General features: G+C 41.0%; 1 protein-coding gene across 2 annotated transcripts in view; it reads right to left on the bottom strand.

The window, feature by feature from the left end:
* The window catches only part of LOC137891387 (mannosyl-oligosaccharide 1,2-alpha-mannosidase IA), a 171,001-nt gene that overhangs the window by 51,208 nt on the left and 98,052 nt on the right, over positions 1 to 21,741 (bottom strand). For both annotated transcript variants that reach the window (XM_068735962.1, XM_068735963.1), the window contains exons 3-4: positions 21,548 to 21,663; positions 6,234 to 6,314 (exon numbers count right to left, since the gene is read on the bottom strand). In XM_068735962.1, coding sequence (XP_068592063.1) covers positions 6,234 to 6,314; positions 21,548 to 21,663 — 197 coding nt within the window. The remainder of the gene's footprint in view (positions 1 to 6,233; positions 6,315 to 21,547; positions 21,664 to 21,741) is intronic.

The following is a 21,741-nucleotide window of genomic DNA, read 5'->3' as shown; positions in this document are numbered from 1 at the left end:
CTTTGTCTTTGCAAGCTTTCCCTCTCCGCCTCTTTGCCTCTCCACTCGCTTCTCCCGACTCTCCTCCCCATCTGTCTGTCTTTACTTTTCTCTGCCTCTCTGCATCTTTCATGGGTAGAAACAGTCTGTCACACATGGGAGAGGGCCACTTACAAGGGGAGTCTGAGGGCCCTTCCCCCTGAAAAAGTAGAATTGTTTTTCTTTTTACAAACATTCCTAAAACCATCGTTTGTGGAGCTTTTCTGCTCTAGGCCGTTTGCTTTAACAGGTTAATGAAGCCTGTTTACGCACTGAATAACTGTTATCCCACAGTAAATAACGTATAACAGACCAACTCGTAATCCATATTCTGTATATGTCCTGAGTTGAAGTCAGTTTTAAGCTGTTTATATGTATAAATAAAACATGCGCATGTGCACCCACATGTCTGTTATAAACAGAGGGTCTGACAGCTGTCTAGCGTCACCTGCTGCGGGATCCGACTTCTCTAAGAAAACTGGTGAACTGCACTAGCAAACTCCAAGAGATGGGAGTAGAGAAAAATATATAAAAACAATTTCCTGAATGATGGATTGTCACTGGCCAAACAATCAGCAGTCAGTACTTGGGAACTCTTAAAAGACCAATCACCATCTTTTGACAAAGTATGTTATAAATTCAGTTTTTCCCCCCAGTATTTTCTGTTTTACCTTCCTCTTCCACAGCAATTCGAGGTTTAGAGTCTCGCCCAAGGACACTTTGACACGAGGAGCCAGGCATCTAACCATCAATCTTGCGATTAATGGACGACTCGCTCTACCTGCTGAGCCACAGCTGCCCCGTATTATTCAAGTTGTTGGCTCAATATCTTTTTCAAAGCCATGCACGCTGGCACTGTAGATGACATATTTGTGCTATGCAATCAACAGAAAACTGTGGCGTTTGACAGGAAGTTTTTTCTTTGTAAAGATTAAACGGAATGGATTGGGGAGGTACACCAGCATGTAAATGTGAAGTCTCTTTGCCCAAATACAACTGCATAGAGCAACGCTATTCATGCAAAAGTACTTTGTGACCCAGTTTGTCTGATTTCCATTCGGCTGTTTTTAAGTATTGTCACATTTGCGTCTGACAATATATCAATAACCGGTATTACAATACTGAACACTTCCATTAATTCCCCACAATGCACCCAAACAGCGAACAGAAGCATTATCATGAAAACTGAGCGATGCGGATAGGAACCATGCTTGAAAGCTCAGGCAATCACACATGATTCTTTGAAAGGAAAACAGAAAGGCAAAAAGAGGCCCTGACCTCAAATATCCAACGACATAATCTGCACGTTGAGGGATTACATCTCATAAATACAGTCCTGACCGGCTAAAGGATTCTCTGCAGCATAATGAGAATTCCTTGTTTTATATGAGCTACAAAGCCAAGCTCTTATGAGCAGCCAGTATAATTTATTACTGTTAAACTTTTTGGTTGTTTTTAATTAGAACTTTTTGACAACCGAAAAAAAAATTAATGAATGAGCCTTTTATTGGGCACCATTTTGTGTCTTTTACAGTGTAAATCAAATATGAATCTAATCGAAATGCTGTTTATTAGACATAAATGTTTTTATTTAAATGAAAAGTAATTTTTTTGTCTGTGCTATAAAACTTTATTCGTCTGTATCTCCAAAAAAGTAGCCCTGGATTGTCATACTGCTTCACTGTGAGTGAATAGCACAGTATCAAAGAAGACAAATTAGTTTTCTTTGACCCCTTTGTCCCCCCCCCCCCCCCCCCCAGAAATACTGCTTATGGCATCTTCTACCTCTTTCTATCTGTCATACTCTCTAGCTCTGTCTCTATTCCTCTCCTTCTCCTCCTGCCTCTCTGTATCACTTCCTCACATTTTTCTGATGAGCATATGAACACACGTCTTCTCTTCCTCACCTCTCCTGATCCCCCCCCCCCCCCACCTCTGCCTCTCTTCGTGTCTTCTCTCCTCTCGCTGATGAGCATATGAACACACGTCTTTCTTCTCCTCTGCCGGCTGCTGCCTCCCTCTCTTCCCTGCTGCTTCAGCTCAGCCCACGGGCAATTTTCACACAAAGCTGATTGAATTCACCCCCCCCTTTTTCCCTTCACTGTTCTCTGTTCTCACTAAGGGATGGGGACGACACGAGAAGGTCTCACCACCGCACACGCTCACGCTCATATAAATGGACACTTACAAATGACACGCGCACAGGTCTGCACGTAGTCCTGCAGTTGAGAAATTGAGGTTGAGTTGACATACTGTACAAACATGCGTGTTCTTATAGGTGAAGAGAGGGGCTAATAGGATATGCAAAAGCGCCCTTAAAGACACACTCATGCTAATACACATGTACACATGGAGACCCACGCAGAACTGCAAGTATTTCAAATATAAGGGAGGCTTCTATGATAAGTACACAGCCTCTTAAGACAATGGAGATGGGGATAAATGCATTCATCTCTTGTTATATGACAAATGCATGTAAAAATAAATCAGTATATTAGTATTTTATATACAAAAATTCAATTTTTCCAAATGTTTGATGACTCATCCTGCACTCACACCGTTCATATAAAACTTCACTTCACTGTTTGTGGACATGTTAGCTAACAGAGCAATATGAAGAGATGTGTGTCTAGGGAGATAGGAAGAGATGTGTGTTTGGATATCAGTGGGCAAAAACTTTCTGCGTTTTCAACTGCCTCTTTGTCACAGCAGCGTGGGCGGTACACGCTGATGACTTTTCTCGGCGGGTGAGCGGGAAGCTACGGGCGCACAGAGCCGGTTGAATTTCGGTAAAGTTTCCCTTTCATCTCTCGTTTGTCCTCTACCTAATCTAACCGCCTCCTATCCTCTGTGGCTCAGGATCACTGTAAACTCTAAGCCGGTACATTTTTGGGGCGTCCAATCCCATGCAAAGGATTGTATTTAAATCGCTCTTGTAACTGTACACAGCTCAAATGTTCTGATTCAGAGGGATACAATAAAGCATATATATATATATATATATATATATATATATATATATATATATGCCAAAATATTCCCGTTGCGGTCTGGGGAAATGTGAGTCGCGTTTTTGACAATTTACTGACTTTTTAAACAGTGAAACAATGAATCAAAAGACAATTAACAGTGAAAACGGTAATGCAGCTCTCAGGTATCGACAAGTGGCCATACAGGTGGGCTCATCACAGAAGGACACTCACATCTAACACCTGCAGTACTGTAATTGCCTCTTCTGTTAGGGCCATTTGGCCTGGCCAGGAGTGTGTGACGGTGGACGATGAAAAAGCGTCAAAAAGAGCGGCGGCCAGACTCGATTGAACAAGACGTTTAACTTGGGGACATAAAGACCAACCATGATCCTCCTGGGGCCCCGAGAAAACACACATATAAATAGTACACACACACACACACACACACACACGGTCAAAACAACAGGAAGTTATTAATGGTCAGGTGTTGCTCCAGTTCTGCTCCAAGCACTTCACCAGCAAAACTGCATCCCGCGAGGAGCCATAATCAGCACCCGCTCGCTCCCCAGCAATCATTTACAGCGGCACCAGCTGCCCAATGTCCTCTGGTCAAACTGGATCCGCAATCTCGTAATAGTCTCCCGCACTGTATCTCGGTTGATTTAAGTCTCTGCAGCAGCGACAGACCTTCAATCTGTCGGTTTTATCATTCGAATGGAGCAGCAGACTCCTAGGACAAGACCCTAATGGGGGAGTCGGGGACGGGGGGGGGAGGATCAGGTAGCTATAAATCTGTCTCACAGGGACCCTTCACAGAAAGCACACAAGTGAGCCTTGTGATGGATAACCCTGCTGGGGTAAAGGGTATTGATACATCCGTCAGAAAACCGAGACGCCGTGCTCCATCTCATAGGAAAGATGGAGCAAACTGTAAACGGCAAGAAAGTCCAAACGCAAAGACGAGGACTGCAGTCGTCTGAGCAAAACTTAGTGAGCAGCAGAGATGATGGAAACTGTAATAACCAACACAATGATGTCTCCAGTGTGCTGAGAGGGAGAATGATTGATTGAGGTTGCTTTTATTCGTTTTGATTCAGTTCAAACTGACTTTGGTGCAATTCCCTGTTTGCGTGTTTGGTTCTTGCTGGCTCAAACAGATTGAAATATACGTTTATATTATCAAAGTTAATTTGGTAACTATCTGCAAGTGAAGGGATTCCCTGATTCATCAGAAAGTGAGGTTAAATAGAGGTGTAATGAGCTTGTGTCCTACGCCGTGTATTTTCGCTGTTTCCCATTACATATTTAATGAAACGTAGCAATCACACGACAATATCTGTAATATTAGAGTAGAAAATCGTCTTCCATCCTCCTACCTGTTTGACACCATTTATGACATCAAAAACCAGCTACAGTCACAACCAACAACGCTCATAATCAGTTGTTTCTTTGTGAGCTCCTTGTGAACACCAAAGACGATAATATATACACAAAGACCTTACTGTAATTTCATTTCCTGTCTTTTACCTGTCAGTTCATACCGGCTTCACGACTACTCTTTTATTTTTTGGCAATAATTCGGCACAAACACAAACTGGACCAGAACTAAAAGCCAACAGTGTATAATTTGTTCCCATTCTTCTCATTTCTACAACGAACAGGTATTAAAGAATATATTAAAGAACGCTAGAAGATCTAAAGGTTTTAAAAGGTAGCTGCTCCTTCTTATCAACAGCTTCTCTTCACCCAGACTATACGGCACACATGTCCTTATGTAAAAGCAAAATTAGACCAAACTTCATGGCTACTACTTTACACACACACACACACACATTCATATTATAAAATGTCATTATCTGTGCCATGTATAGAACTTTCCATGGACCGGTGAATAAAATAGAACATTTTCTGCATGGAATTAATGGCACGCAAATGTGGGATAATGGATTCAACAATATATTCTGCTCCAGCAATGTATTCACATTTCACTCATGCAGCGATGGGGGAGAATTTAATGCTGCTCTCCCCTCAACTCGCTCGGCCTGCAAATCAATGTCCATTAAAGTGACTTGAGTGTTTATATGTCACTGGATCCTCTTTCCATTAACGCTGCTTCTGCACAGATTTCAGTCTCTTCGACTGAGTGGCCGTTCAAAACGGTAAAACTGCAGTGTACGGTGAGCGTGCGCTCCGGGGGGCTGCTACAGGCGGACCCTCATTACGGTGACGCGTCGGCCTCCACAACGCACTGATAATGAACCGGACCATTTGTGCTGTGCGGTTGTCACAGGCAATCTTTAAACCTCTGTTTATCCAGCCACGGCTTGCATGGTATTCATACTTCTCTCCTGGCAAGGCCGTGTTTCACGCTCATAAAAGTTTCACAGCTTCACACCTGGTCGCTGTCAATTGTAACCACAGGCCTTTACACTTGGCCGCAGAGCAGCTTCACCGGAGCCACTGCGGCTTCTTCAAGGACACTTCCCTGGTCTCTGAGCATTACTACTTTATTGCTATCGTAAATTCAACAATAATGCAATGACAGCACATTTGAAGCGATGTATACTTAGGAGCTTTTTTTTAGTTTGAACGTTTATAAATTGTTCTTTTAATTTGCAAAAATGTAGCAAATAACCCATGGAATAATAATTGTTAAAGCGACCTGTAACAGCCCTGCTATTTCAATACAGTTATCAAACCCATGCTATAATCTCTTAAATTACTTAAATGCCATACAGTTTCTAATAAATTATATTTTCTCCCCCACCCCTTTGAGACATAGAGTTACAAAGTATTTTTACCCAATTCTGTATACTCATTTTGACAAATTGTTTGCTTCAAACTATTTCCTCAATGTTAATTCACATAGAAACACGGGAACTTTGTGGATATTTTAACTACCAATGAGACACGACAGCCGTTCCTATGGAGAGGAAGCTTCTCAGAGACCAGTGACCGATTTGTCAGCAGTGTAATCTTTAGCTTCCATCCGCCTTTAGCAGAGTACTAACTGAGCTAACTGAATTTAGCTCAGCAATGTTGTGTTACTTTTTAGTTTAATTTTCATTCTAGCTGGAAAAAAATGAAGGCAGCTGAAAACTGGCTAAAGAAAAAATTATATAATACTACGCACACACATGCAGTCGCAGCCTGTTCATCATTCAAACAGCGGGGCTGGTTGGGGATAAAGGAAGCAGCAGATCTCCCCAGAGTAGAGGGATAACAGACATCTATTAATCTTACCTCCTCTCCTGTCAGGTAGTACGCCGCCAGCAAGCCGCCAACGTAACGGATGTTCACCTCAAAGAGGGATGCCTCACCGTTCTGTTGAACCAAGAGAGAGATCAAATTGTCAAATGTCATTTTCAGCAAAGGCCTCAGTCAGCGGTAAAGCAGCACAGTTGTGTTTATGGGAAAGTTATAACATTGTAGTCAACATAGTTGTGATTACTTAGATGTGAGTTTTTATAGTAAATGTATTAAAAAGCTGGGGTAGCTGATGGATTAACTGCACTTTGAGACTCCTTTGGCAGCCCAGATGTGGATATTAATAGCATATTTTCCATCACACACTGTAAACTGTGAAATCTCTGTGAATCATAGGCATGTTAAAAACATTTTTAACACAACCTGTGACTGACGTATTTGTTCACGCAGCCTCAAGCCTTATTCATGAAAAAATAAAATAAAATAAATAATGAAAATTAAAAAAAAAATTATATTCAAAATATAATAATATATATATGGCGCACACGGTTCAGACGAGGAGAGCAGGAGAAGGAACAAAATATTCTGCATTAAATTTTTCATACTTATTTCCAAAAGAACCAGAGGTGTCAAGTGATAGATTACACATTTGATTACACCTGCAGAAAGAACAAAAAAAAAAAAAAACACCTTTCTCATAAGAAATATGAGTGCATGGTGTTGTTCTTATTAAATTAAGCCATCTGACTTACACAAGGCTCAACAGCTACTCTGTAAAAGCCTGAAAAAGGTTGGTAACCTTAGTCCCACCAACTGCGGTGTCGATTGGGAACGTTGTTTTCACAGAGCAACACCAGACTTGTGAGAGGTGGGCGGTGACTCAGAGGTGTGTAACCAGGCGTTGGGCAATAAAAGCAGCAAATTGATCAGCCAACTGCGTTTCTGGACACTGGAAGTCAATCACAACTGATCGTTTTTAATCACTTTGGATGATGGCAGCTTTTACACTAGCATAATGTGTGTGTTGTAAAAACTAGTGAGTAATAATGTAATACCAAACACTCAACATGTACTTAAACCGAGAACCATCAGCCTACACTCTGGGGAGGAAACGACCTCAGCAGATTACTCAACAGACTTTTACTTTACAAACTATTGAAATTACAAGCTTATTTTCTACAGCCATATAATGTATGCTTGCATTATTTATTAAGGGATACAGTTGGCAAAACTCATTAATACATAAAAAAGTACCTTTACCAGCTGAACATTATAGTTTACAGCAAACATAACTGAAAAGTAGTAAATAGTGATAATTTGTTGGAGACTTTTTAGTGAGTATTTACAGCGACTCGACTGTGTGTGTGTGTGTGTGTGTGTGTGTGTGTGTGTGTGTGTGTGTGTGTGTGTGTGTGTGTGTGTGTGTGTGTCAACGACAAGAGAAATAAAGAATATCACCAGACTTTTCCTCTAACTGAGTTAATGTGTAAAAAAACAGGCTCATCAAGCAACTCTACAGACTAAAGTCACACATTTTTAAAGACGTCTCTTATTGTACATCCTCTACCATAAACAATATTTTTGTGTTTTTTTTAAAGAAAGGCAATTTGGCAGTGAATCTCCATGACAACAGCAGACGTAGTTGCTAGGAGAGGATGTGACAGAACTAAAAAAACAAACTCCACTGATTGACTAATTGATTAACCTCATTATCCCTCATTACAACATTGTGGTGTATTCATAAGTCTGTGACAGCATAATACAATGATGATGATAACAAGCCAATAAAGACGTGCAAGTTCAGAATCAGCATTAATTGCCAACATCAAATGTTCAATATCAATGTATTAAGGGATGGCCAGAAATATGTGAACGTCCCATGCTCCTCTTCCTCTCTCTGTACACCAGCTGCGATGAAGGTTCCCTCTCTAAATAAATCAACAACTCCAGCCAGGCCAGACTCAACAAGTCAGGTCAGAAAGTCGAAGCCATGTAATCATGTTCCCTGGTGTTTTGTTTCCTCAAATCTCTCTTTTGTCTGAGGTGTCTCTTTCAACTGCAGGGCAAGATCGATTAATGGAGAGCGAGTTCACTGGCTCAAGTAGAAGTTTATTCCAAGTTTCAACCACTTTATTGTACGTTTTTGAAATGTCATCTTTGTCTTGTCTTCTTTTGACACCAACAGAAATGTTGCATAAACACAGAAAAAAGATTTTCAGATAGTTAAAATAACGTCAAGCACCTTTATTTACTCTTTTTCTTTAATTATCGTCATGCGCCCAAATGTCAATATTCTCCTTTTCACTGATTTTCTGCCGGTTAAGGTTTGCACTGCATTTGGATGGAAGCTCGACTTATGACGTTATGCTTAATTTATTATGGCCGATACAAGAGTAAAGTTAAATGTAACCCACCCGTAATGATCTTCATCCAACCTCTATTTGTTCATGGTGGTTCATTGTGGGGAAGTGTTATATATTTAGCATCTCTGTCTTTCAACTACTGTATGAAAAAGCTCAAGATACCTGCGAGCCCTTCATTTACCTCAAACATAAAATTGTATATTTATTGTACTTATATTACATTTATTAAACTTTTCCAGAAATATCTAATATTTTCATGTTTCAACTATGAAACCTTACATGGAGTGCTAAGTTGCCATTTCTGTTTGCCAACATGTATTTATTTTCTGCATGAAATATGAAATAAGAGGTAACACCGAGTGTGTTTAAATACAACAACGTCATTATTGCCTCTTATGCGAGCTCAAGGTTGTAGCTGTCAGGAACTCTTGGAGACCCATTGAGAAGGAAATTGCTATCTCAAGTGTGGATGATAAAGAAATTGCAATTGGGTTCCAGAGAGGGCAATTAGCTGCACTCTGAAGAATAGCATAGAGATGGGGAGTTACTGGCATCGGTTCAAGGTGTGTGTGTATGTGTGTGTGTCTTTGTGTGTGTGTGTGTATATACATATATATTATATATATTAGACATATTTCTCAACCTGTCCCCAACTTGGCAACAAACACAAATAAAGGAAACGTTTTGAAGATATATTTATTCGCTACGTTGCTGCGAGTTAGATGAGAAGATCAATACCTCTCTCGTGTCTGTTTGGTAAATAAAAAGCTGTTATGCTAACCTGTTAGCTTAGCATAAGTCAATCACATTAACACTTGGTTTGTGGTATTAATTATGAAATTAGTGAGCTTTAGAGGTGCTGTCAGTTGGATTGTGTTATCTTTGCACAGAGCCTGGCTAGCTGTTTCCTCCTCTTTACAGTCTTCATGCTAAGCTAAGCTAACCACCTGCTGCCTGTAGCTCCATATGTATTGTACAGACATGACAGTGGTATCAATGTACTCCTGCTTGGCATATATGAGAATAAGCATATTTCCCACCCAAAATGTCAAACTATTCCTTTAACGTGCATTGTCCTTGTTATGCGTTATGGACTTTATAAATCAGGTCATAACAGCAGGACTGTTTTACAACCAAGGTGCTGCTCCATCCCTGAAGTCAGCACACTGGTGACACTTCTTGAGACAGAGCACTGATGCCTCTGGCAGGGCAGCTGAGCTGAGCTGTCTTGCCAACCCTGAAATGAGTGGCCCATTCAGTAATGGCAATACGATGGCAGTGATTAGGAACGGAGTGTCTATTTATCACCAGGGACAGTGGCACTCAGCAGGACAGGCAGGAGACACAGTGAGGGAGGACAAGTAATGCTGACAATGGTTTTGCTAATCATACTTTTACTTCCCTATACAGGGCCGATAAATCACCCAGCAAGCCTCTTTTAAAAATAAATACCAATGCACTGAAGATCCCAAGTGTATTTTGATAAAGACAGACGCACTTTCTGTAAAGGGTTTTGTTGATTTTTGCATTCTGAATCTGATCTATTTTTCAGGAACAACTAACACATTGTTCCTGTGAAAATGGGGCAAACTGTTCAGATTTACATCTCCATTAAATCAACTTAAAAAAGCAGGACCCGGGGCTCAGAAAGAGCACACAAAAACAACACAACTTTAACTCTCACCGACTTAAATCGATTCAATCATCACATCACAAGCAAGATATCAAAACAGAACATAAAAAACAATGTCAAAGTTCTCCGAGAGGCAGTTCACAAATTCTGCACTTAACTGCACAGAAGGTGAAGCAGAATACCTGCACAGCAGATTGGATTTGGCTCTGACTGAGGCTCACTGTAGAACTGGTTGGAGTTTAACAGGGTTATCCAGCTTGAAATGTGTATTTGTTCAAAACAAAAAGTACATTACTTTGTTTCTTTTCACCGTCCAAGTTTAAACTTTTCAAAGCTATTAGGGCTGTGCAATTGAGCTGGTAATTGGAAAAAAAAACACATCTGGTTAATTTGAATATCAGGAATATTGTAATATATTATTTTCTTCTCATTATTCCAATAACGTTATGACAAAAACAGGGAAGACTAAAATGCTTTGTTTCATTTCAGTTTCAGTGATTAATTAAGTTTCTCAAAATTGATGGTAAAACGGAAGTTCTCATCTGGCTAAAAGCAAAAAGTGATAATCATGATGAACAAAAAAGAAAAATCAATAAAGAGCAGATCAAAGACAATTATGGGAAATGTCAACATGAATAATTCAGTTTCATTCATTGCGCTATTGATTAGCCTTTTGTCCGACTCAAGTCTGAATGTGACCGGTGGTGTCATCTCAGTTCGATACAGTTTTAGACCTAATTTAAAGGTTCTATGTTTAATTTTCCTGCAAATAAATTATAGATGAATCAGAATGAAATCATACGTGGTTCCTTTAAACCGCTTCTGTCTCCAAAAAAAGCAACTGTGAAAGTTATCCTCCCCCACTAAGAGACTAAATGCTGCAGCAGGGAGTTCAATCTGACTGTGCTGCTGCTCCTCGAGGCACATTTAAGCGTGGTGCAGCAAGCATGACAAAGAAATCAGGTATAGTGAATAACACCTGTTTTTTTACTCTTTTTTTTCTTGTCTCTCTTCACGGTGCTCAAGCTGAGGACCTAATTAGGAGGCAACACAAGGTTGTCAGAGTAAACACAGGAGCGCGAACCACCTCTGCCACTAAAAGGGAAAAATGAGACTTTCTGAAGGATGATTACTCAACAGCAAGGACAAGTCTGCATTGCAGTTTGCAGCTTTAAAGCACAAACAAGCTCTTACTTGCACAAACATGTTGGTAATGAAGCTCCTAGACACCATGGAACTTTAAATGCGATTTGAATGCATAGCTCCTGTGTCGCCTTGTATAGATTATGGACACTTTTGCACCTAACCTGTATGTTTCACTGAAACGGACCTTGGTTCGTTTGTCCGGTTAGAACGGTTTATTTGTTGTGGTGTGAAATCTGTCAAGCCCTGGTCCACTGCAGACCAACCAATTCAACCGAGACCCCTTCCAAACTAACAGATACATTTTCTGTTTGTGTACTGTTCAGGAAGTGATAATCAATCTGTATATTGGTGTAAATCATTTAGTAATCTTGAGAACCAGTCCAAAACTGTGGTCTGCTGTGCTTGTATTCTACTGACCACAAACCCGGATCAGGACTCAAGTACAACCGTGTTTCAGTTCTTCAAATGAACCGAAATGCAGGTGTGAAATAAAAAAAAAAAAAGGAAAGTCGATCACCTGAACGTCTCAAACTAAGCACGCAACGTGATACCGTATTTAACAATGCTTCACGTATTTTAAATATGCATGATACTAGGAGAAACATTAGCATTTTAATTGTTCGACATAATGTAATTGCTGTGCAGGAGGAGCCACGGCAGAAAAGAAAATTAATTAATGAGTGTAATGACTCGTTGGGTACACTGCCGTCGTACCTTGTAGGTGTTCTGCTTCACCAGCACCGCGCCGTGTTTCTGACAGTGTTTGATGCCTGTTTCGCTGTTGATGAGTATTCATCAGCCATCAACAGCCGTGGCAAAGACTGTCGTCTAACTCGGCCCAGATTTGCCTGGGACAAGAGCCTGATTGGCATGGCTGCCGGACTGCTGTGTGCCAAGGAGCTGAGAGGACGGTTGCCCAGTGGTGTGTCCTGCTCCGACGCTAACGTAATGATTTACTGCTAATAAAGAGGCATCGTTGTGGCTGCGCAGATGACTCGATCCAGGTTTAAAATGGCTCCAACATTTCAAAAGCCAAATTAGCCTGATGTGACAGAAAAAAAAGAAGAAGAAAAAAATTGTATCCGATGAGTCAATGATAAAATTAAGCAGATGATTGCCTCTCCGACCAGAGCTGGTGATTCACACTTAAGACTGTGATTTAACTTAACATCGCTAATTAAACATGGAAAAATCATGAAAGGGACCAATTAGATCCTGCTCCTCTAATCTCTGTCAGTCTAGCATGCGGCACACTCGGAGCCGCTGCCTCTGCTTGAAGGAGTTTCCTCAAGGCAGCTCGTCTCCGCAGAGCTACTTTCACGACGGAAAGCTGTGGCTGTTTTTTTCTTTTCTTTTTTTCCCGTAGTACAGTAATTACAGTCTTGATCAGCGTCCAAGCTTTGAGAGCAGTCTCCAACATTAGCGTTAATGACCACTAACCTCTGGAGCATGCTAAACAGCCTCCTCTGATGGAGAAGGGAGCTTATAACTTCATGCATATATGAAAAAAAGGCGGTTTTCACAAATGATGAGCCCGCACAGCTCAATATTTAACCTCGCTGTAAAGAGTGAGTGATAGGATAGTATTAAATTGTTTGATCAGAGTTCAAATACACGACTGCAAAGCTGTGGTGTGTGGTGACAAATTACATAATTGTGTTCATGGATATTTGCAGTTTTAAGATTGCTTTAAAAAACCTATACTATTGTTAAATGAGGCTTATCCAAGAGTTAACAATGTTTTTTTTCATCGTTTTGTCATTACACTATATGAGCATGTTCCAAGAGACTGACCCATTTCTCTTCTCACTCCAATGGCAATAAATAATTAAACTAATCAAAAAGAGTTTGTGTTGCTGTCAGTGAAAAGCTCCTTTTAATTTAACAATCAAAAAACATCGGCGAGTCGCGTCTCTTTTTCTGAAGCCTTCATTCATGGCGGTAATTTGAAATGGGAAGTGACTGTTTCTGATTTTTCAAATAGCATTTTAACTGACAGACATTAGCGCGTAATGGTTATCAGTCGCGATACATCAAGTCCCTTTTTCTTTCATTTGACTGCTCCGCTCTTGTTACATTCCCATGATGCATCTTTGCAAGCTGGGGGTAGATGCTTCAGTGAACGCCTATTCCCAGCCCAGACCAATAAAACCCGTAATGAATGGTCCGAGCAGAGAGGCATTAAGATAAAGCATTGGCTAATGGTTCGAATCTCATCAGGTAATGATTTACATTTTATTTCTTTGATAACACTTATCTTTTACAATCTGGTAATTAATCAGTGGCTTACGTCTCCTTAAACATCATCAAATAGATACGTACACACCAAGGAGAGAATGTCAACATCTCCACTAAATGCATTAAATTGTAGATTAACAGCCTGGTGAATAATTAATCAAATATGCAAGAGTGATAAATTATAGCTGAATTACAAACCCAGCCCATCACCCCTCCATCTTTTCCCTTCACAATCCTGCGCAACACAGAGAATGTGTCGATCTGCATCTGTCTATTTTCAGAGTTTCGTCCTTTGATGTTCTCTCTATGCATCCACAAATAAACACACATGCAAAAGGGTAGCATTCTGCGTGCGGGTCTTTGCGCTCTCCTGGGGGTTTGCAGCAGCTCCCCACCGAGTCCTCTATGATAATGTTCGGGTCTCGTGGGACTTCGCTGCGCTCTCACTCTGCCATTGTTATTATTCAGCCCGCTGCAGTCCATCTTCCCTCTCACTGACTCGGTGTGGAACTCTGTGCCTCCGTCTCTCATCACATGCCTCCCACTGTATTTGGCCTTGCTGACTGAGCCACATCCCTCACTTTGTCGGGGCGGCACTGGAGGCCGCTCGCTCCCAAACTGACGACAGCAAGTAAAGAGAGGCGCTTGAGTTGCCTAACGTCCCACTGTTTTCACGTTGATATATTAAAACGCTCCGTCATGTAGTCGAGGTCGTTAACTGAGCTAATTAATGCATCAATTATAAACATTTCTGTTTCAATGTACTTGTCTTCATAGAACTTCAGCGGTACGAGAATGAAACAATACATTTGGAGATTTATGCATGAAGGTGCTCCAAAAAAACCCATGAGGTTTCTGTGGTGAATCTAGGGAGTTCCTATCGTGTCCAGTTTTTATGTCACTGCTAGTGCTGCACATACATATTTTCATTATAAATCTGTAGATTTTCTCTCTCCCAAAAGACCAAAAAATGTCAGAAAGTAGTAAAAAAAAAAATGACAAACTTATTTCCCAGAGCCCAAAGTGATTCAGGTTATAATACTCTGCAGCTTCATCCCTGCAAAAATCCTTCCACAAAACAGTGATAAAAAGTGAATTCTCATGGTCAACAAACAACACTCAAGGCATGCTCACATCAACGCCTGAAGTCATTCATTGATGTTTTTCAATCTGCATATTCTGTCCTCATCTTATTAGCAGTATTGTTGTAACAGAGTCCACAGGGGGAAATGATATAAAGACGTGCTGGTAAATACCCGTAAGGACGAACCACCCATGCAAAATGTCCTCTGCCCTCTACATCCTGAGACAGAATGTCAGCTCAGCTTGACCTCAGCTCCGGGGCACGGCGTTCTCACTGAAGCGTCTCCCATCCCCGCAGAAATGACACAGTTTTCCCTCAGACGCCTGCACGACTGAGAGCAAGTTGGGTCTCGTTTAGCGCAGACGTGAGGTTATCGGGGGTCAAAAAACAGCTCCGCAGAGGTAATCAACAACCTTGCTGCAGGTCCTCTCGTTACCGACTGACGCCACTTCATACTGTCCTCAAACGTGAGCGTACATTTAGAAAAAAAATGCATTAACAACTGAATATAAATAGGCTGATTTACAAGCTTCGAGATACAAAATATGGATGAGAATGGCTTGACACTGAATATCTACCTCGAAAAATGTTAGAAACAGTATCATGGAAAAATCTAAATATATGTTTGGTTGCTCAAAATATTTTAGGATAATAATCTAACACATGCACTTGATATTTGCCTGAGGCGTACGCAAAGTTGAACTCTGTCAACAATTATGCTAGAAATAGTTGCCAATACATTTGTCTCCATTTCCAGCGGTGTTATGTGTGTTGGGGTTCAGCAGACACAGTGGGGTTGTTTATCGCTGGTGAGATGCTGCCGGCAATCTCTGAGACGATCTGACGAAGTTCCTCTCCCTCACAAGTCGACTCTCTCACCAAACTTCCACTGTTCTGTGAAAGCAGTGTGTCTTGTGTGGAAGTCTGCGAGCTCTGTCTGGCCTCTGGGCCCAGCACCCTTCTGAGGTTGAACAGATTATAAGCAACAACAATGAGCAATGCATCATGCGCTCATTCTACCAAAAAGTAAATTACATCCGGATTATACCCGGACAGATATAAATACGCTTTTCAATCTACATGCTTTATCTTGTTGCAAACTGTATTTGATTGTAATGAAATTGAGACCCTCAAGCTTATGCAGGCTTTTTGTTCTGCATACAGACGTTCTCAAGCTGACAGATGTGCCGTACAGGGAAGATTTGAGGGATTGTTTTTTGTTTTTTTTCTACTCTGGGATGTTGCAGAGAGGAACAGAGAGGTGAACAACTTCCACCAAAGTTTCAAGAAAGTACTATGTTATTCTGCTTCATTCTGCTATCAACACAGCCCCCGTTTTTTCTTCACATTTCAGCACCGTCGAGCTCACAGCAAGTGACCAAAACACTAAATGACCGCAGGGGAAAAAATAACTCAAAACTGTGAGGCTGCACTAAGGCACAGAGGTGCACGCGGTCGCATGGACGGCAGTAACACGCCGATGTTCAGCACGTGAAATGGTGACCATGTTCACCATCTTGGTTTAGCATGTTAGCATGCTAATTCTTGCTACTTAGCACTAAATATAAAGGTAGAAATTTTAAATCAGATGATGGACAGAATATATGGACATAAAGAGGGGTGCATGCATGTCTGTACCACATTGTTGGGCAATCCATCAATTAGCTGTTGAGACATTTCATTCAAACAACAAACTGTTGTGTGCCTGTTTTAGGGATTGCTTACACATCCACACTACTGCATTGCCCGAGGGTGGAAAAATGCACCACAACCATGTCAGAAATAACACGGCTCCCATCTCCAGTCTCTCCCAATGACACCCAGGAGACTTCATGCTCATTTGAGTCTCACCTGAGATGTGGAGTTAAGGGCCTGGTTGTGCTAATTACCCAGACACTTTGCCACCCCGGTTCGGCTCAGGAGATTTTCACCGTGGTCCATCAGGTGTTATTGGCAGTGCATGTTGCTAGTTACGCTAAAAATGCTTCATGGGAATCATCAACAAGCACGCAGGGGGACCGTTTAATCTTTAAACAGCAAAAATCACAATACACAAGATTTAACTGGGAAGGGATGTGAATACTTCAGCTTCTGAACCAGTTCAGTGCGACAGCAAATACACGTTATTGCCACAGAGGATACGACTAAGTTACCTGAAATAATATGAAATGTCCCTTAATGTTCTGATGGCAGCAGCGACAGCCAAAAGTCAGCCTGCAGGGTAATAACACATGGCAGACTAACAAATGAATAGAATACATACTGAGATTGTGTCTGCTGAAAATGTAACAAGGACAAAGCTTCTAAATCCGTACTCATAGTGAACCGGTAAAGGCAGCAACTAACAGTTATTTTCCATTAAAGATTAATCTGCCTTTCAAATTATCGATTTAACGATCAAACATTTGTTTTAAAAAATGCTTAATATATAAATAAATATAAAATATCCAGCGCAATATCCAAATGTTGTCAAATGCAAACAAGTTGTTTTGTCTGATTTTTCAAAGTTCCAGTGATCATCAAAATAGCTGCCAATTCTAATTGGATGAATAGATTATTGATTAATCGTTTCTGCACACAAAACATGAATTAATAATCACACCCCAGGTGTTAATCAGTGTGCTTAGTGCTTCCAATGAAACAGACCCTTACAACATTGCTATGAAGATCAAAATCTTAAAATGTTTCTTATGATTAACCAATAAGGCTGCTGGACTGACTGACTGTCAGGGTAGCTAATAAATTGCACAGTTGCTTCTAGCATCTATGAGAAAATGACAGGCTTGAGAGTAGCAGCCCGTAGTTGGAGCTTGAAGTGTTGTGGAATAAAAAATAATGGTCTGAATGGTATTATTTGTACCTTTTGTCTTGTTATTTCCTGTTTTTTTCTCCTTCATGCAGCACGTGGACCCCTGAATGAGTCATCTCAAAGGTCCATGACCTGTAACATTTCAGGTAATGTGTGTTTTGTTCCCTCCGCTGTGGATGTTTTTCTACCGTCTACTATTACTTTGAATCCATTTTTCCTTCCACAAATCCTATAAACCCCTCCATAGCACGAATGTAGAAAAGAAATACTGAATATTGAAAATAAAACCTCTTCTTTGCAGAACACATATCCATCAATAAACCAATCACAACACCCTGATAGGAGATCTGTCCATGCCTATATATGTGTGTATTCAAACCACGAGAGAATGAAAGAATGCAGATGAAAGCCCTAAAAGAACGTCTGAGTAAAATGATCATTGTGATCTATTCCCATTGTGTCGTTTTATCGCACCCTTATCTAATAAATTTCCTGATGATGGAAGAGAAATGCTGAAGCAGATTATAACTGATATAGAGAATGTTGAAGTAACAGTGTGTAGAAGAAGAGGAGGAGGAGGAGAGGGTCTCGAGGACTCATAACATTTGGGAGGCGTCATGAGGAAATACAATCCTTTAAAGTCCTCATTAAACCTTCTTAATTACCCTCTTTTAAATGAGATACGGTCAGCTGGAGGAAAGTTGCTGGACCATAACTCAAAAGTCACACAGCACTGACCAAACTGCTGATAGAAGATCCTCATAATACGGCAACATACTGTATAGCAAGTCAGACTGAAGAACCCCCATAATGCTAACTGGCTGTGACAATGCCAACTACTTCTTCAAGCTTTATGCAACAACAGCTTGTGGGAAAATATGCCAAAAGCCATCACTGAACATTCTGGAGCTTCTTTTGTCTCGGTAATTAGCTCTGCTGCCAGAACGGACCAGTCTGTCTGCTGAGCAGCTCGTCAGGATCTACATCAGGAGCCTGGTGTTTGTTTTAAAGTCGTATGTCTACGACATATTTCAAAAAATGTAATCTGTTCACTTGGCACGGAGTTTTAAAATCTGTTGCCTTACTTAAACCAAAGTTGAACCGATCGCTTCGATTGTTGTCCGAGCCGCCTGGTGGGAGGAGACAGACTGAGATATCAGATCATATCTGTACTTCTGTAATGCTGTCCCCGTCTGTCTGTCCTTGTCCATTGCTAACAAATAACAGACCGGCAGTGCCTTCCTGGGACGAGACCTGTGGCACCAACACCAGATTTACTACAAAATAACTGACCAATATAATCATATATGGTTCTTCTAGCTTTCCAAGACCATAACAAAAAAAGTTTCTTTTGTCCAATTTGTTGTAGTTTAACACCTTATCCAAGATCAGGTGAGAATATTACCAATAATATATCAATCTCCCCAGAATAAGAATAAACCGGTTAGTATGAGGATGCAACATTTGGCAATAAGGGACTGTTACATGCAGGGTTTCTCATGCACAACTAAGTACTGACCCAAAGGCAAAAGAGGTGAAATCCCCCTACATGAAGACATTAGAAGGGGAAAGATGCATGAAATATCTTACATGAATATAATTGATTTAATCTTAAGAGAATTGAAAGATCTGCAACAAACTGAAAACAATGCTTGGCTGGTGGAGTTGTTCTATAAACTGCATTGTACAGCTTTTAATGTATGTAAAATGCACAATAGTAGTATGGAATTTACAATCCAAATGAAAAAAAATGATTCCACTTCTAAGCCAAAATCCCATCTTTTATTAATTACAAATGAGCAGGACTGCCTTTAATTTGGGTTTATAAATGAGAATACTATTGACTTCAAGTGATACATTTTCCTAGCAGTTGCTCTTGCGCTGCATGTATTTCCTTAAGTGGTATTGCGATAAAATTAGGACATCAGAAAATATCCTAAGGCTCTTGGGCAAGCTCGGTGAACCAAGTGCATCCGACAGTGTGTGTATTGAGCCAGTGAGTCTTTTTTTTTTTTTTTTCCAGGGGCAGGCATGTAGATGTCCTAACTGCATGAGGTAGTTCAGTATCAAAATGATGATATCCTATGACACGTAAATATTTCTCAAGTGGACAGCGAACACTCTGAGGTGTTGCAGTTATTTGATATCTAAAAACACTTCTCTGTGTACAGTAGTGCAGGTGAGTGTGTGTGGGTGTGTGTGTGTGTGTGTGTGTGTGTGTGCGTGTATACTAAAGCTTCACATCTCTCTCCGTCTCTCCCCATTTTACACATATCAATCTCATTTTCATTCACCATGTTAGCAGAAAAAGTGCCATATCAAATTCATAAATGTGAATAAATACGCTTTCATTTCTATAAAACTGGCTGATACGTTTTCAGAGAAGCCTTAGCCGCCACTCAAAGATCTCATCATTAGATATTAAGACAATCTGACATCTAATCACTGACTTCAAGACATAAAATCACTACTACCCTATGACATGCAAATTACTTACCCTGAAAATATCATTATATTTGGCGAATTCACCAAAATTGCCACTAAGTCATGTCTACTTGTCCCAGAAGTGATGGAGCAGCAGCCTGGTGGATGTGACCCCCAGAGGTGACCACCGCTGAAGGCACGAGGGACTGAGGTTGACTGATTGTGGCAGATCACACCCGTGACAAAGTGCAGTGTGAAGAGTAAATCTGTGTTTGTTGTCTTTGTGATCGGTGACAGTGCGGCCGCTTGTCAGCGGCTGCCGTTACTGGCCACAGCTACAGCTCCTCTCACAGTTAACTGTCATCTGCATTAACAGGGATAGACCGGCCACAGGGAGACAGCAAACCTGAGTGTGTGTGTCATGCCTCTCTCCATGCATAAATATCTATGGCCGTGTGTGTGTGTGTGTGTGTGTGTGTGTGTGTGTGTGTGTGTGTGTGTGGTCGTGCCATGAGCAAGAGGTGTAGAAGCTGAAAACTGCGGGCTTCCTTTGATGTGTCGGTGAAATTAACGCTCACTGTGGATCCTTTATGGCCTCAAAATTGGCGGTGACCAAGATGTTGCTGAGCTCCACGAGATAAAAGTACATTATAGACACACTGTTAAGGTGTTTTTGCTCTGATTATAAACTGGGGCTGCTCCCCGATGGAATAAATATGCATGCACATTTGTAGGCTTGATAATATCTATTCCCACACAATGGTGTGCTGTTCAAACGTACCGTTGCACTATGCCACACATGCAAACGACATTCAGGATTGTTTTCTTAACAATAAACCCCAAAGAAATAAGTGTTTTTAAATTATAATTGAGGCAAATTTTGTCAGTAAACAAATCTTTCCATAGTGGAGGCATCTGACACCTTGTCATAACAGGGAGGGAAAAGGTGTAATTATTGCCTCGTGTCTTCAGGACGACGTTGACAGTCATAATGACATAGTCAAATTTGTAAGCTTTGTGTAATTGCACGCCATTACGTAACCCGCACTTTATTACAACTGGTGGAAAGCGTGACTGTGAGGCCCGGAAATGGCCTTTCTTATTTGAAAAACCACCGACAAAGTGGCACTTGTTAGCACAAAAACGCACAAAAACCTGTCCTGGTTGGCTCCCAATCCCAACATGATATCAGAACTGGCAACCCTCAGTTGTTCCCGACCCCGTCGTTACAGACTCGCTCAATGAAACAGCCATGGCCTCTTTTAGCCTCTTCTCTCCCCCAATTTTTTCAATCTGAAAAAAACCATCCCTTTGACCCCTTCACGCTCCTCTTTCTTTTATTTATCACATTTTCTGCCCCACAAAGGCCTTTCAAAGAGGCAGAGAATCCCATCAGCTGTTAACACAGCGTGGCCAGTGGCCACACAGGAAGCTTTTGATTCCTGCTGGAATGTCCCGAGCTTTGGAAAACTGTCAAACTCAGTGGACACAATGTTGGTGTCAGAGCACAATGGCGGGGCTTAAAATCAATCCAGCATGCAACGCCACTGCTGAAAACGTCGTTATCTTAATGTAGTGGTTACCCACGAGCTGACAGAGACTTTAAAAGATACGTAAAAGCAAATGATAACAATTGGAGAATGGGTTTCTTACCGAGTTAAGGTCCAGGCTGGTCTGCACCCACTCCTTGGCATCGTTGTATTCTTCCATCAGTCCCATAATATAGAGTGTGTCCAGTGAGTCAATGATGGAGGCTCCTCTCAGGCCACCTGCAAAAATGCACAAGAGAACTGAGTTAGTGCCGTATCCATATTGTGTCTAGATATGATTAACCTGATTACGTTTAC

Source organism: Cebidichthys violaceus, unplaced genomic scaffold, assembly GCF_023349555.1.
Source record: "Cebidichthys violaceus isolate CVI_PGR_0920_01 unplaced genomic scaffold, fCebVio1.0.p SCAF_7, whole genome shotgun sequence".
NCBI classification, from domain to species: Eukaryota; Metazoa; Chordata; class Actinopteri; order Perciformes; family Stichaeidae; genus Cebidichthys; species Cebidichthys violaceus.
The sequence above is the reverse complement of the archived record's forward strand: the minus strand, read 5'-3'. Positions and strand labels throughout refer to the sequence as shown.